Source organism: Acomys russatus, chromosome 13 (assembly GCF_903995435.1).
Source record: "Acomys russatus chromosome 13, mAcoRus1.1, whole genome shotgun sequence".
In the NCBI taxonomy this organism is placed as follows: Eukaryota; Metazoa; Chordata; class Mammalia; order Rodentia; family Muridae; genus Acomys; species Acomys russatus.
Genome location: NC_067149.1, coordinates 72,111,329 through 72,128,278, shown reverse-complemented (window position 1 = coordinate 72,128,278; position 16,950 = coordinate 72,111,329). Strand labels below are relative to the sequence as shown.

At 38.6% G+C, this 16,950-nt stretch overlaps 1 protein-coding gene across 1 annotated transcript in view; it reads left to right on the top strand.

Annotated features, from left to right (window-relative positions):
- The window catches only part of LOC127197762 (vomeronasal type-2 receptor 116-like), a 42,635-nt gene that overhangs the window by 9,025 nt on the left and 16,660 nt on the right, over positions 1-16,950 (top strand). The window contains exons 2-3 of the mRNA XM_051155699.1: positions 4,368-4,659; positions 7,336-8,142. Of these exons, the coding sequence (XP_051011656.1) occupies positions 4,368-4,659; positions 7,336-8,142 (1,099 nt within the window). The remainder of the gene's footprint in view (positions 1-4,367; positions 4,660-7,335; positions 8,143-16,950) is intronic.

Below are 16,950 nucleotides of genomic sequence, written 5' to 3'. Positions count from 1 at the left end.
ACTTGTTTGCATTTGTTTCCATTTAATTTGATGTTGGCTATCTGCTTGCAGTGTATAGCCTTTATGATGTTTATGTACGTGCCTTGATCTCTCTGAAACATGAATGGGTGTTGGATTTTGTCAAATGCTTTCTTGTCATCTAAGGAGATGATCATATGGTTTTTCTTTCAGTTTGTTTATGTGGTAGAATACATTGATTGACTTCTGTATATTGAATGATCCCTTCATGCCTGGTACAAAGATTTCTTGGTCATGGTGAATGATATTTCTAATGTGTTCTTGGATTAAGTTTGTTAATATTTTATTAAATGTACTTGCATTAACTTTCATAATAGAAATTTATCTGGAATTCTCTTTCTTTGTTGGCCTTTGTGTGGTTCAGGTATCAAGGTGACTGTGGTCTCATATACTGTGTTTGTTAATGTTCCTTCCATTTCTATTTTTTGAAATAATTTGAAGAGAATTTGTATTAGCTCTTCTTTGCAGGTATGGTAGAATTCTGTGCTGAAGCCATCTGACTCTGGGAGTTTTATGGATTGGAGGCCTTGAATGATTGTATTTCAACAGGAGATATAGGACTATTTAATTTGTTCACATGATCTTGATTCAACTTCAGGAAGTGGACTCTATCAAAATCTTACATATAGATTTTCAAATTTTGTGTCATGTAGGCTTTTGAAGTATGACTAAATAATTCTTTGGATTTTCATAGGGTCTGTTGTTATATCTTTCTTTTCAGTTCTGATTTTGTTGATTTGGATAGTGTCTCTCTGCCTTTTAGTTTGGCTAAGAGTTTGTCTATCTTGTTGATTTTCTCAAAGAACCAGCTCTTGGTTCCATTAATTCTCTGAATTTTTCACTTTGTTTCTAATTTTAGATGTCTGCCCTGAATTTGATTTTTTTCCAGCTTTCTATTCCTCTTGGGTATTTCTGCTTCTTTTTCTAGGTCTTCTAAATGTGCCAATGTGCCATTAAGTTGCTTGTATGAGATGTTTCTCTTTATAAGGGCAATTAGTGCTATGAACTCTCCTATTAACACTGCTTTCCTTGTGTCCCCATAAGGTGTGTATGTTGTATACTCATTTTCATGGAATTTTAGAAAGTCCCTAATTTTTTGCTTTATTCCTTCACTGACCCAGTTGTCATTGAGTGAACAGTTGTTCAGTTTCCATATATGTGTGGGCTTTTTTTGTTATTTCTGTTGTTATTGAGGTCCAGCTTTAGGCTATGGATGCCTGATAGGTAAAAGGTATTATTTAAATCTTCTTGTGTCTGTTGAGGCTTGTTTTATGACCAACTATATGCTCAATATTGGAGAAGGGTCTGTGAAGTACTGAGAAGAAGTTATAACCTTTTGTGTTTGTGTAAAAAGTTCTGTAGATATCTGTTAGGTCCATTTGATTTATGACATCTATTAATGTTATTACTTCTCAGTTTGTCTTCTGTTTTGTTGACCTTTGTTATCCTTTGTTGAGAGGGGGTGGTTGAAGTCTCCCATTATTAATGTGTGGAAATCAATGTGTGGTTTAAAATTTATTACTTTTTCTTTAACAAATGCGCTTGTACTTAGGGCATAGATGTTCAGAATTTGACGTCATCTAGGTTTAACTATCCTTAGATGAGTATGTCCATCCTCATCTCTTTTGATTAAGTTTGGTTAAAAGTCTATTTTATTAAATATCAAATTGGTTACTCTAGATTGTTTTTGTCAATTTGCTTGGAAGATATTCTTATAGCCCATGACTCTCAGGTAATGTCTTTCTTTGTTGCTGAGGTGTTTTTCTTGTATGAACCAAAATGTTGGGTCCTCTTTATGCATCCATTCTGTCATTCTCTGTCTTTATTGGAGAGCAGAGACCAGAGTGTTGATAAAGATTAATGACCAGTGACTGCTAGGTGCTTTTATTATTATATTGGTTGTGGTACTGTATATACGTGCTTATGTAATTTCTGTTTGCTAAAGTGAAGTTATCTACATCCTGTGTTTTCCCAGTTGTAGTTAACCTCCTTGGGTTGGAGTTTCCCTCCTGTAGGGCTGAGTTTGTGGATAGGTACTGTTTAAATTTGTTTTTGTTGTGGAATATCTTGCCTTTTCCATCTATGGTTATTGAAATTTGGCTTCATATACTAGTCTGGACTCTCATATGTCTTCTCTTAGAGTTTATAAGACATCTGGCCAGGCCCTTCTGATTTTACAGTCTCTGCTGGAAAATATTTAACCTTCTTAATGCTATGCAGAATGTTTACTCTAGTTATGTACAATTCACCAAGATTACAGACTTCTAGTCAGGGTAAATTGGTACGTTGTATTTTAATTTTGAGAGTTATTATAATAGATTTTAATTAAAATATTTTAATTTTTGTGGTTTTCATTTCATCTTTTAAATGCAATTGAATCCTTTTGGTTTTTTGTTTGTTTTGAGACAATGTTTCTCTGCGTAGCCTTGGATATCCTAGGCTCAAATTCTAGACCAGGCTAGCCTTGAACTCACAGTGATTCACCTGCCTCTACATCCCAAGAGCTAGAACTGAAGGCATGTGACTCCATGCCTGGCTACAATTGAATCCTGTATTATTCATTTTTAATTAAAATATATACTAAGTGTTTTGTTGCATTTCATTTTGTGTGAAACTTCTAGAGAAATCTATTAATTTCAAAAGAAAATACCTCATTGCATGCAATCTGTAAATCTCAGCAGCATCCCTGAAAAGGACTATACAGAAGGTAATAAAACATATAATTTCTTGAGGCAGCATGTGTGTCAGATATGTAGCAGACCAGGAACAATCAAAGGGAAAAATGGTTAAAAAAGAAGAAGGGAAACACAAGGATCGGAGATGCAATAATTTGTTGAAGCAAGCAAGCAAACAAACAAAGGAACACGCACTTAAAACAAGAACAATGCAAAAATCAAAAGAAATAAAAACAAATGTATGTAACTAAAAGGACAGAATTTTGCAGAAATAAAAAATTTTAGAGAGAGATGCTCTGTCTCTTTTCTTTTCAAGTATGTTTAATGAAGGGTTAACATCTTACTCTATATATCTTTCTAAAATACAAGATAATATTGGTTTTATATGAAACCCTACAATATTTTAATACTGAGTATTTCTATATCCAACTGAAGAACAATTAACTAAATATAACCTTAAAGACACTATTTTGTGAACAGAACACATTTTGACAGTAAAATGAATTGCCATTCCTTTGTGTGCGGGGTTTTGGCATCATAAAATGTGTAAGGTTTTTTCCTCACCATGTTATTATTGAACAGATCAAAACTTGAGCAATAACATAAACTGTTTCAGTTGCATGTTTAAGGACCTGTATTAATATCTTCCAGAAAGCATGCAAGTACTCTTGTAATCAAATTATTATATGGAGGAGAGAGACAGGGAAAAATGACTCCCTACAAGTTGCTGGCCTGAGTTCCAGGCGTATGCACTGAAAACAATAAAGAAAATGTGGTGTCAGTTGTTGTGCTATTCTCTCTTTTTCACAGCACTGAAGAAGCAGAGGCAGAAATAATCTTAGTAATTTCAAGTCCAGATTGTTTACAGAATGTTGACTGCATGGTCAAACTCTGTCTAAGTCAATCAAATGAGTCAGTCAGTCAGTCAGTCGATATTTAATTCAACCGGTCAAGAGATACTTTGTGAAATAGTATGGACAGCGTGGACTGACACTAACTGTCCTCTGCCTTGCACTCTTAGTTGTTGATGTTTATGTACAGATTCACAGAATCAATTCACAAGGCTCACAAAAATATGCAAAAGAAATAAATTTGGATGGGGGTTCACATGAATTAATTAAACCAAAAAAGAATCAGAGACAGGAATATCTCCATGAATTCAAGACCAGAATGCTCCACATACTATATTCTAGGACACACTACTGAAAAACAAATTATAGAGATGACAACTATGGACACAAATTATTTGAATTAACTTTGTGCTATTTTTAAATCAGAGATTGTCACAAATAACAAGGTGATTGGATGAAGATAAACTGATTTTTTTTTATAATTGTAGAGGCTGAAGGTCCTAGATCCAGACATCAAAGTTCTGATGTTTTCTCATACTCTAATTTCTTATTCATGGACAGGTTTTTTCCCATAAAAGACTAAGAAAGCAATTTAATAATAAATTAAAATCACAGAACTCATAATTAATGAGTGTTAATACTGTAGAATTTTACTTAATCCTGTTTAATTATGCATTCTTCTAATTCTAGCCTTTCATGAAAAGATATTAAAAACTGGATTTTATACAGATATTGGCATTTGAATTATAAAGGCCATTGCACTAAATAAGAAGTTTCGATGGTCTATGTCTTTATACTGTGTAATTTTATGGAATTTGTGCAGGTATAATTTTAAGAACTATCAGGTGTTTCTGGCCCTGATATTTGCCATTGAGGAAGTCAACAGGAACCCCTATCTTCTACCCAACACAACTCTGGGCTTTGATCTTTATTCTACTTTACATTCTGAAAGGTATAGTTTTGATTTTATCATGTTCTGGTTAACACGGCTCATCAATCCCGTGGTTAATTACAACTGTGGAGAGAAGAAAACATCACTTGCTGCATTCACAGGAACACCAATGTCAACATCTTCCTATATTGTTACACTGCTACAACTCTACAACATACCTCAGGTGGGTGAGGTGCCAATGTCTGTCTTTGCTCTGGCAAGTCCAGGGTTGGATTTCTGGTACTGGATGCAGACTCTCCATTGACTTTATCTCAGACTACTAATGAGGATTTAAAGAAGAATGATGGGAGGGAGCCCAGAGTTCCTTCTCTAGGGACTGGCTCTACTGCAGCTAAGGAGGAGAACCCAAACTGACCACAAGTTTCCTACATGCAGGGTTGTAAATGCAAATTTTACCAAAAAACTGAGAGGGTCATTAAAGGAGGCTCCTTGCTCTATAGATAGGCTCTTTTGTGGAGATCTCTGGAAAGCTAAAGTATGCCTGTTTGTACGTGAGGGATGTTGGGGAACCCTGAGCCTATTCATTTATTTCTGAATCCACGGTGAAATAATAAGAAATAAAAATAGACAACACATACACACACACACACAGACACACACAAACACACACATTCAAGAGAAAGTGTGGATGAAGTTAAACATCTTAATTTGAATTCCATTTATTGTTAGTCACCATATTTATACTTATAAGAAAAAGAATTGCCTCATAGTAAAAAGATACAATAAATGACAAAAAAGAGATAAATGCTAAAATACAGCAGGTTAGATGTCTTAAAATTAAATTTTTCTTCTCTATGTGTCCATTAAATAAGCTCTTGATGAGTTCAGAATGACAAAGTTTGACAAGTGATAAAGCTTAATAGGGCCTAAGTTACAAGAATATATGTCTTTTCCATTAGGACCAACCCAGCTACACAATGTCTAGTTTTCTCTTAGTTTATAGTAAATTCAGGACAATGATTTTATCTTTCTTTCATTTCAAGAAAGAAAGTAAATTTAAAATGACAGCATATAATGCTATAAGGTGACAGGGTATAAAGGATTATAACAGAACAGTTTGTACATTCAGACATTAGGGTTTATACTTAATTTAGACATGTTCAGGTAGCTCCATCATATTTTGGGTTCATGAGAAGGTTAAGCCAACTTGCAAATATTTATGGTGTATACCAAGATACATGGTGCCATCTGGAGTGAAAGCTTATATGAGGCCACAATTCTACTTCAAGGCTGTTCCCTAGTGTGGCATATAGAGGTCCTCAAAGGTATTAATTGATGTTATTGTTTTGGAAGATCTAAAACAATTTAGTTTTAAAATTGTTTGAATCACATCAGGAATACCATTATCTGGAATTAGTTCATCTGAACGCAGTGCATCTTTCAGTAAGATAATGTACTCAGTTTGGTCAAACATAGTCTGTCAATACCCAGGAAGGTAAGATGCAGCAGTGCACAACTGACAGAATTGTCAGACATTGGAAGCAGTTCTGGGGTGCATCGAGGTATAGACTTGCAGAATACCAGATCGGTTCCAGAGAGTTCTCATGCCTACTGAACAGATGTGTTGACATCACATTTGGCACTGGAAGGAATTCTTGGGTGCATCATGGTACTGATCTTGCAAATTGGTAGATCCTTTCCAGAAAGCTCATATGCCCATTTAACTCATTTAACAGATTGGCTCAGATGCTGGAAGCAATTCTTTGGGTGCATCATGGTACAGACCTTGTAAAATACCAGATCACCTCCTAGAAAGATCACATGCTTAACTATCTCCTTTAAGAGAATGGCTCTTGCAAGTGACATGTGGGACTAGGAGGCAAGGATCCTATGTTGACATTATAGATGTCTAAAAATGTAAAATAGGTTCACTTGAGTTAATCACATTGTTGCAGGCTCTTTGCTTACAATGTGAACCCCAAGATTGTATACTGGAAAACCCTGTTCTTAGTGTAGTGTCGCTCACCCCTCTCACACATTCTTTAATCCAAGAGTTTTCTGGAACCAAGATTAAATAATGTCAACAAGTCAGGAGGCAGAGATAGCAACCAGTTGTCAGGGAGTGAACATAGGAAAAAAAAAAGCATAGAGAATGGGTCAGGATAAAATATGCTCAGCTCTTCCAAGGAAAAGAGGACTTGGCACAGAGGAATCAGGGCACAGAGAGATGCGGAAGCAGATTTATCTGGATATTTTACAGAGACAGGTTGAGGAGAGGACAAGAAGGACACAGGTGAAGATAAACGGAGCCAGAGAATGAGCATGAAGACTACAACAGATTGCTAGAGTCAGTTTGAGGCCAAGCAGAGCAATTCAGTCAGAGGACAAGAGAGAGGCTAGATTGAATCAGTCATCATGGAAAGGAGTTTGAGCCAGTACACCTGAAAGAATTCAGAAAGAGACAGAAAGAATTCAGAATGAAGAAGAAAAATGAGCTTATTCAGAAGGAAGACTCAGAGGTTGAAATCATTGTAGGCCTATTTAAGATAGTATGAAGTCTGGAGGTTTTATGGACTGGGCCTAGGTTACTAGGCCTACAATTACTTCAGGTAAACAACAAAATATTTTGATGTCAGGTACCAAAAAAGTATAAGAGTACTTGATATGTCCACATTTCCAGTACTTGAAATTGAAAGGAAGGAGAGATGGATGAGACCTGCTAGATTATTTATACTGGAGACTTCTCTGCAATTTTAGTGAAAACTTTATAATGGGTTTGTATTAAAAAAAAGTAACAATCCCATTCTCATCATGACTGTTTCCATCTGTTGATTCAAGACTAAGCTTGTGTTTGATGCCAGTGTTCTTTCTCTGGTTTCCCATTGTGTTTTCTCTTCAGCTCACTTTTGGGCCTTTCGATTCTACCTTGAATGACCAAGGTCAGTTTCCTTCTCTCTATCAGATGGCTCCCAAGGACACACATCTCTCACTTGCCATAGTCTCTTTGCTGCTTCATTTCGGCTGGTCCTGGGTTGGTCTGATCCTCCCAGATGATCGCAAAGGGACTCAGTTTCTGTCAGAATTGAGAGAAAATATGCACAATGGTAGCATCTGTATTGAGTTTGTGAATATTATCCCTGCCACTTCACATATAGACTCCAATAACTTGGGGGAAAATCTAAAGATCATTCTGAAATCATCAGCAAATGTGATAGTTATTTATGGGAACATTGTTTCTTCACAAGGTTTAATGTTTCACATTGCAAAACTCTTAGTGACATGGAAAGTCTGGGTCTTGAACTTTCCATGGGATGTTGACAACCATTATGATTATTTCATGGTAGGCTCACTTCATGGAAGTCTCGTATTTTCACACCACCATGAAGAGATGGTTGGATTTACCAATTTTCTTCACACACTTACTCCCTACAAATACCAAGAAGACACTTTTCTTCCTAAGTTTTGGGCTTTATTCTTCAACTGCTCATTTTATGGGTTTCGTTGTCAAATTTTGGAGAACTGCCAACCAAATGCTTCTTTGGATTTACTGCCCAGACATATTTTTGACACAGCCATGAGTGAAGAGAGTTATAATATATACAATGCTGTGTATGCTGTGGCATACAGTCTTCATGAGATGAGTCTTCAACAAATACAGATACAGCAATATGCTAGTGCAGAAGAAATGGTATTCTTCCACTGGCAGGTAATACCCCTTCCTGTGTGTTGTAATATCAGCACTGTGACTTTTTTTTTTTATTAATTTCTAGGGCATTCCAATTGGGCAGCATAAGTTTTAGATGATAAACATACTTTATTCCCTGTCTGGAGGTGAATGCAAAACCATGTGTAAGTGTCCTTTATAAAATGCATGACATGAATAGGGAAAAATCAACATTAAATCATCATTAAATTCTTATAACATTTTGCCCTCAGATTCTCTTCATAATCTTTTTATTGTGAAAAGTTAAGATTTTTCATATATTTACAAATACCTTTGCCATACAGTTAGGCTCTTCTCTTTCTAGCTCATAACTTAAAATAATCTATTTATACTAATCTACATTCTGCCACATGGCTGGTTACCTCTGTTCAGGTACCATACATCTCTCCTCCCCACATCTTCAACAAAAATCCCTCACACCAGGATATCTCAGAATACTTTCTGTCTGACAATGTCCCACCTTCTATTCTATACTTTCCTATAGTCCATAGGTTTTATCTACAGGCATTGTATCCATGCAATACACAAGATCTTCTCTCTACATGCCCTCTTTAAGTCCAATAAAAGTCTGTTTTTCTTCTAATAATCAACTATATACAATAAAAACAACTATGGAACAATCAGGTAAGATTTCCATTCACAGGGTCAAGTCCATACGTACTTGGAGAAAGCGCTCTACTATGTTCTCTCTTGATGAGTTTACATCTAAATCAGTTTTTATTATGGCTTTCATTTAACAGCCTAAAAATTTTGACCTAAAAATTTCTTCTTAAATCCTAAATAATTTAAGCTTAATTTTAAGTCCGTAACTGTCAAGTCTTCAACCCCATCAAGGCTTGAGAACAAAATATTACCTTAGTATGTAAACAGTATAAGGAAGCAGTTTACAAAATAGAGAACTGTCAGACAGCTGACTGCCTTGGTAGTCACCCAGAATTTATGTATAGTGTTGAAACGTCATCTTCAGTCTTCTTGCCCAGAATATCTGACAGACATATTTGTGAAGCAAGAATTAGGAAGGACTTGCTTACTCTGTCTTCACAGAGCTTAGCAGTTGACTTTGCCTGTGTCCAAGTTCTGCCCATTGTCTGCCGATAGAGTAAAGACATTTCTTAGCTAAGTTGCAACTTGCCACTTTTTAAGTAAACCCCTAAGGGAAATTCTTCAATATTCATCATCTTCTTTCATGTGGAAATGTGTGCTGCCAGCACCTGACATGTCTCAGTATCAGAAAATCCTTAAAACAATAAAACATCTTCAAACGCAATTTATGACTGGTCTATGAGGCCTTGAAGACCGCCTATGTGTTTATACACATTTATATAGTGCTTACTAATTATCTATCTTTCTATAGTATATGTGAAAAGACCAATGTTGATTTTTTCTAGCTATTTACTATATGTTTAACCTAGGATATATATTTATGTGATAAGCCAGACAAGTATCCCACATGACCATGAATTTCATTGACTATTAACTTGCATTACCTAGTTATCCTAAACAGTTTGTAATAGCAGCTTTTAAAGTACCTGGAAGTAAACCTTCTCTTTATGAATGAGTTGTATAGGTCCAATACAGGCGTTGAAGCAGATGTACATATGTCTATCAAAATAACTTTAAATTTTACAATGTATAATAATCTATATCAAAGTATCAAAAGGAACCTTAATTCTGTATCAAGGTACAAAAACCCATACTATTATAAGCAAAAATAACATTACTTTTATATAATTTTACACACTATTGCAGCAGTGTTAGATTATGGGTTTGTAAAATGATTTTGGTTTAAGAGCAGATTCAATAATCTACCCTTTTTCCCTATTAATCCTATACTATTCCTAAATCTTATGCCCTTTCTACCGACAATTTCTTCTGAATATCTTTCCCAATATCTAAGAAAAAAGGATGGAGTAAGGAAAGAAAAGAGAAATCCATGAGTCTGTTTACCCATGAATCTTTTCCCTAATCAAGATCATAAACAACTTGTAACCAAGCCCTTTTAATGATAAGCATCCATAGCACTAAAACACAAGTTTAAATGTTTAGGTGTTTTGTTTTGTTTTTGTTTCTTTTTAAGCTGGTTGACTAAGTGTGGATTTTTTCTGTGTCTTCCTGTGTATGCACTTGGCTCCTCCTTCCTGTGCTGTGCTGTGCTGTGCTGTGCTGTGCTGTGCTGGCTGTGCTGTGCTTGGTCATGCACAGCTGTCCTGTCTCTGTCCCAGAGTTCAAGCTTTAAAGGGCTAAGCCTCCTGCCATGACCTACTAGACAGAAAGGGGTGGTCCTGCAATGTTGTCAGCTGTTTGTGGCTTCTCAGTGGTACCCCTGCTGCTGCACTGGCTGCTCCACATAATGTGGACTCTGCAGGGTGTGACTGGACTTGCTGGAGAGACTGCTGCACAGCTCTGACTACCTCCCACTGAGTCATCTGTTCATAGGCACCTTTTCTCAGGTGGCAGATAATATTTTTTTATATTTAGATATTTTGTTTATTTTTGAAATTATAATAAATTACAAAAATTCTCCATTCTCTTCCTTCCTTCGAAGTCATCCTATACCCCTCTGTGCTCTACTGTAAATTCATTACCTATTTTTTAAATCGATTGATTTTGTATGCATATATGTATTTGGTTTTTTCCTTTTTTATTTGATTTTTTTAAATTTTCATGTTTTACTAATTTTCTTCTTCTTCTTCTTTTTATTAATTTATTCACATTACATCTCGATTGTTAGCCCTTCCCTTATTTCCTCTTATTCCTCCCTCCCTCCCACTTCCTCCCTTCTCCCCTCCCCCATGTCTGTGATTGAGGGAGACCTCTTCCCCCTATATATGCTCTTAGAATATCGAGCCTCTTCTTGGTAACTTGCTATCCTTCCTCTGTGTGCCGCCAGGCCTCCCCATCCAGGGGACGTGGTCAGAAAAGGGGCACCAGAGTTCATGTGAGAGTCAGATCTCACTCTCCACTCACCGGTGGAGAATATCCTGTTTGTCGCCTACGTCTTGGTAGGGGTTCGAAGTTTACTGCCTATATTCTCCTTGGCTGGCACCTTAGTTAAAAGAGGACCCCAAGACCCAGATGTGCCTGTCATAAAGTTCTTCTTGTAGGTTTCCAGGACCCTGTGGATCCTACTATTTCCCCATTCTTCCATGCTACTCTCACCTAAAGCCTCAATAGGATGTCCTCTCTTCTGACCAATTTTCCTAGTAAGTAAAGTTTTTCATAGGACGTATCCCTTGGACTAGTGTTTTGATATAAGTGAGTATATACCATTTGTCTCTTTTTGCTTCTGGGTTAACTCACTCAATATGATAATTTCTATATCAATCCATTTGTCCACAAATTTTGGGAATTCCTTGTTTTTAATAGCGGAATAGTATTGCATAGTGTAAATGTACCACAGTTTCTTAGTTCATTCTTCTACTGAGGGACACTTAGGCTGTTTCCATGTTCTGGCTATTATGTATAAAGCAGCTATGAACATGGTTGAGCATATGTCCCTGTTGTGTGGTAGGGCATTATCTGGGTATATTCCAAGGAGTGGGATAGCTGGGTCTTGAGGAAGCCCTATTCCCATTGTTCTGAAATAGCACCAGATAGATTTCCAAAGTGGTTGTACTAGTTTGCATTCCCATCAGCAATGAAGGAGTGTTCCTCTCTCTCCACATCCTCGCCAACATGTGATGTCATTTGAGTTTTTGATCTTAGCCATTCTGATGGGTGTAAGGTGGAATCTCAGTGTCGTTTTGAAATGCATTTCCGAGAGGATCCAAGATGGCGGCGAGCAGTGTGGACCGCGTTTGGAGGCTCCAGTGAACAATTCAGGGAATTGCACAGATTTCTGAGCCAGGAACACCGAGGTCCGAACATCACGACAGCGGGAGTGCTCCACGGTTCGGAGGGACCAGGGTGCGGAGGACCTGCGTGCCCCTGCACACGGGAGGAGCGTGGTTTTTCTCTGATCAGAGCGGCAGCGGCAGAGGCGGCAGCACCAGCGGCACCAGCAGCGGCGGCTGAGGTTTGCAGCTCATAGCCTTCCGGTGGAGGCGATTGGTGTGGTGGCTGGTGGGAATTGCTGCGGGAGAGGGGACTCGGGGCAGGATTTGGGTCACGTGGAGCCTTTGGACCCAGATTGGACTCGGCGGACAGTTCGGCCCCAGAGTCCCGGGTATTGGCCCGGCCCAGCAAACAATTCTGCCTGAGGCACTAACTCAGCGTGGCCATAGCTCCCCTGCTGTGGCGCAGGCGTAGTTGAGCACGCTGCTCCACACTAGGCACCACCTCAGCTCAGCGGCAGCTCCCCTGCGGTGACACAGTCTGGGCGGAGCACTTGGTTTCACCACAGGCGCTAACTCAGAGCAGCCGCAGTTCTCCTGCTGTGGCGCAGGCTTGGTGACGTGCTCGGTTCCATCCTAGGCACCACCTCAGCTCAGCGGCAGCTCCCCTGCGGGGACACAGTCTGGGCGGAGCACTTGTCCCACCACTGGCGCTAACTCAGAGCAGCCGCAGTTCTCCTGCTGTGGCGCAGGCTTGGTGACGTGCGCGGTTCCATCCTAGGCACCACCTCAGCTCAGCGGCAGCTCCCCTGCGGTGACACAGTCCGGGTGGAGCACTTGTTCCACTACTGGCGCTAACTCAGAGCAGCCGCAGTTCTCCTGCTGTGGCACAGGCTGGACAGAGCTCTCGGTTCCACCAGCTCTAAGACTCTGGTTGGACACAGTGTACAGTTTGAATCCAGAATTCCTGGCTGAGATTGGTGGTCAGTTCGGGCCCTGAGTCAATAACTGACTACAGCACGCACTTTGGGCCAAAAGGCCCTAGTGGAGCTTGGTGCGTAGTCCCAGCCCAAAAATTCTGGCTGGGCCCTGTGTGCATTTTGGGCCCAAAATCCCTAGCTGAGCTTGGCAGACGGTTCTGGCCCTGAGAATCTAGCGGAGTTCTGCCCGTGGTTCGGTCCCAGTGCTCCTGGCTGGACTTGGCAGGGAACACAGAAGGCTGTGGATACCTTGGCCTGACCCAACGCTCATTCAGAGACCCAGAACAATTGCAGGATCCACAGCAGAGAGGGACTGAGGATCACTGGCTGTGAGAGACCAGAACAACAGGGCTAACCTCCTAACATCCACACCAGTGAAGCTTTGAGCTCGCAGCCTAGGGAAATCGTAAGAAAACAAGTGAATCTATCATCAGACACCCTCCATTCAACTCTGGAAGCTACCCAACAAAAACAAAGACGGCAAGATGTCTAAAGGACAACGAAAAAGCATACGCAAAAAACCCCAAAACAACATGGCGTCTCCAGTTTCCAGCTATCCCAAAGAAAACCACCCAGAGAACTCAAATACAACGGAAATACAAGAAAATGACCTCAAATCCTTAGTAATGAGGATGATAATGGAGGAAACAAATAAAATTCGTAATCAAATGCAGGAAGACGCAGACAAACAGGTGAGAGACATAAAAGAAGCACATAGAGTGGAACTGGAAAAATTGCAGGAAAATGCAAACAACCAGATGAAAGAAATAGCTAAAACGGTTCAAGCTCTGAAGACCTATAAAGAGGCAATGGAAGAAACTCAGGAATATACAAAAAATCAGATGAAAGAAATCAAAAAATCAGTTCAAGATCTGAAAATGAAAATGGATTCAATGATAAACACACAGACAGAAGAAAAACGAGAACGTGAGACCTCAGAGAAGAAGGCGAGCAACACAGAGGTGAGCTTTTCTAACAGAATCCAAGAGATGGAAGAACGAATCTCAGGGCTAGAAGATACAATCACAGATATTGAATCAACCATTAAAGAAAATGCCAAATCTGGAAAACTCCTGACACAAAACATCCAAGAAATTAAGGACACCATGAAAAGAAGAAATTTGAGGATAATAGGCATTGAAGAAAGAGAAGACATCAGACTCCAGGGCCCAGAAACTATTCTCAACAAAATCATAGAAGAAAATTTCCCCAATCTAAAGAAAGAGATGCCTATAAACATACAAGAGGCCTACAGAACACCAAATAGAATTGACCAGAAAAGAAAAACTGCCCGCCACATAATAATCAAAACACAAAACATGCAGAACAAAGAAAAAATATTAAAAGCTGCAAGGGAAAAGGGCCAAATAACATTTAATGGTAAACCTATCAGAATTACACCTGACTTCTCAGCAGAGACCATAAAAGCCAGAAGGTCCTGGACAGAGATCCTGCAAACCCTAAGAGAACACAGATGCCAGGCCAGACTACTTTACCCAGCAAAATTATCAATAACCATTGATGGAGAAAACAAAATATTCCATGACAAAAACAAATTCAAACAGTACCTATCCACAAACCCAGCTTTACAGAAGGTACTAGAAGGAAAACTCCATCCCAAAGGGTCAAGCTACAACCAAAACTACCCAGGAAATAGATAACTATCCCATGGCAAAAACACAACTACACAAACGCTCGACTGGAAACAACATCAAAATTAAGACTCTTAACAGTCACTGGTCATTAATATCTCTCAACATCAATGGCCTCAATTCTCCAATAAAAAGACACAGACTAACTGAATGGGTACATAAACAAGACCCAACATTCTTCTGCATCCAAGAAACACATCTCACCCATAATGAAAGGCATTACCTCAGGGTAAAAGGTTGGAAAAAAATATTCCAAGCAAATGGTCACAAGAAGCAAGCAGGTGTAGCCATTTTAGTATCGAACAAAATAGACTTTCAACCAAAATTAATCAAAAGGGATGAGGAAGGACACTTCATACTTATCAAAGGTAAAGTCAACCAAGATGACATCACAATTCTGAACATCTATGCTCCCAATACAAGGGCACCCACATATGTAAAAGATCTCCTAAAAAAGCTTAAACCACACATCGATCCCCACACAATAATAGTGGGAGACTTCAACACCCCACTCTCACTGAAGGATAAGTCATTGAAACAGAAACTAAGCCGAGAAATAACATCATTAACCAATGCCATGGGTCAAATGGATCTAACAGATATCTATAGAACCTTTCACCCAAACAAGAAAGAATACACCTTCTTCTCTGCACCCCATGGAACCTTCTCCAAAATTGATCACATCGTAGGTCACAAAGCAAGCCTCAACAGATACAAGAGGATTGAAATAATACCTTGTATCCTATCAGATCACCATGCTCTTAGGCTGCAATTCAACAACAACAGAAATAACAAAAAGCCTACACGTTTGTGGAAACTAAACAACTCTCTGCTAAATGACACCTGGGTCAGGGAAGAAATAAAGAAAGAAATCAAGGAGTTTCTGAAATTCAATGAAAATGAAGAAACAACATACCCAAATTTGTGGGATACATTGAAAGCAGTGCTAAGAGGAAAATTCATAGCACTAAGTGCCTTTAAAAAGAAATTGGAAACATCGCACATAAGCATCTTAACAACACAACTGGAAGCCCTAGAAAAAAAAGAAGCAGAAACACCCAAGAGGAGTAGACGCCTGGAAATTATCAAACTCAGGGCTGAAATTAACAAATTAGAAACTAAGAAAACAGTCCAAAGAATCAACAAAACCAAAAGCTGGTTCTTTGAGAAAATCAACAAGATAGACAGACCATTAGCCAAACTAACTAAAAGGCAGAGAGACAGTATTGAAATCAACAAAATCAGAAATGAAAAGGGAGACATAACAACAGACACTGAAGAAATTCAAAGAATCATAAGATCCTACTTTGAAGGCATATACGCCACAAAATTTGAAAATCTAAGGGAAATGGACGATTTTCTTGATCAAGTTCACTTGCCAAAGTTGAGTGAAGAACAGATAAACAAGTTAAATAGTCCCATTTCCCCGACAGAAATAGAAGCAATCATCGATGGTCTCCCAACCAAAAAAAGCCCAGGGCCAGATGGTTTCAGTGCAGAATTCTACCAGACCTTTAAGGGCGAGCTAATACCGATACTCTTCAAGCTACTCCAAAAGATAGAAATGGATGGAAAATTACCAAATTCATTCTATGAGGCCATAGTCTCATTGATACCTAAACCTCACAAAGACTCAACAAAGAAAGAGAATTTCAGACCAATTTCTCTTATGAACATAGATGCAAAAATACTAAATAAAATACTTGCAAAACGAATACAGGAGCACATCAAAGATATCATTCATCATGACCAAGTAGGCTTCATTCCAGGCATGCAGGGATGGTTTAATATACGGAAATCCATCAATGTAATCCATCATATAAACAAACTGAAAATAAAAAACCACATGATTATCTCCTTGGATGCAGAGAAAGCATTTGATAAAATTCAACACCCATTCATGTTTAAAGTTTTAGAGAGATCGGGGATACAAGGCACTTTCCTCAACATAATAAAGGCTATATACAGCAAGCCAATAGCCAAAATCAAAGTAAATGGTGAGATACTCAAGGAAATTCCTCTCAAATCGGGAACAAGGCAAGGCTGCCCACTCTCTCCATATCTCTTCAATATAGTACTCGAAGTTCTAGCCAGAGCAATAAGACAACAAAAGGAGATCAAGGGGATCCAAATGGGAAAGGAGGAAGTCAAATTATCCCTCTTTGCAGATGATATGATAGTGTACATAAGTGACCCTCAAAACTCCACCAGAGAACTCCTAAAGCTGATAAACACCTTCAGCAAATTGGCTGGATACAAAATTAACTCAAAAAAGTCTGTAGCCTTCCTATACACAAATGACAAGCTTGCAGAGGAAGAAATTAGGAAAACCACACCCTTCACATTAGCCACAAGCAATATAAAATATCTAGGAGTTACCCTAAC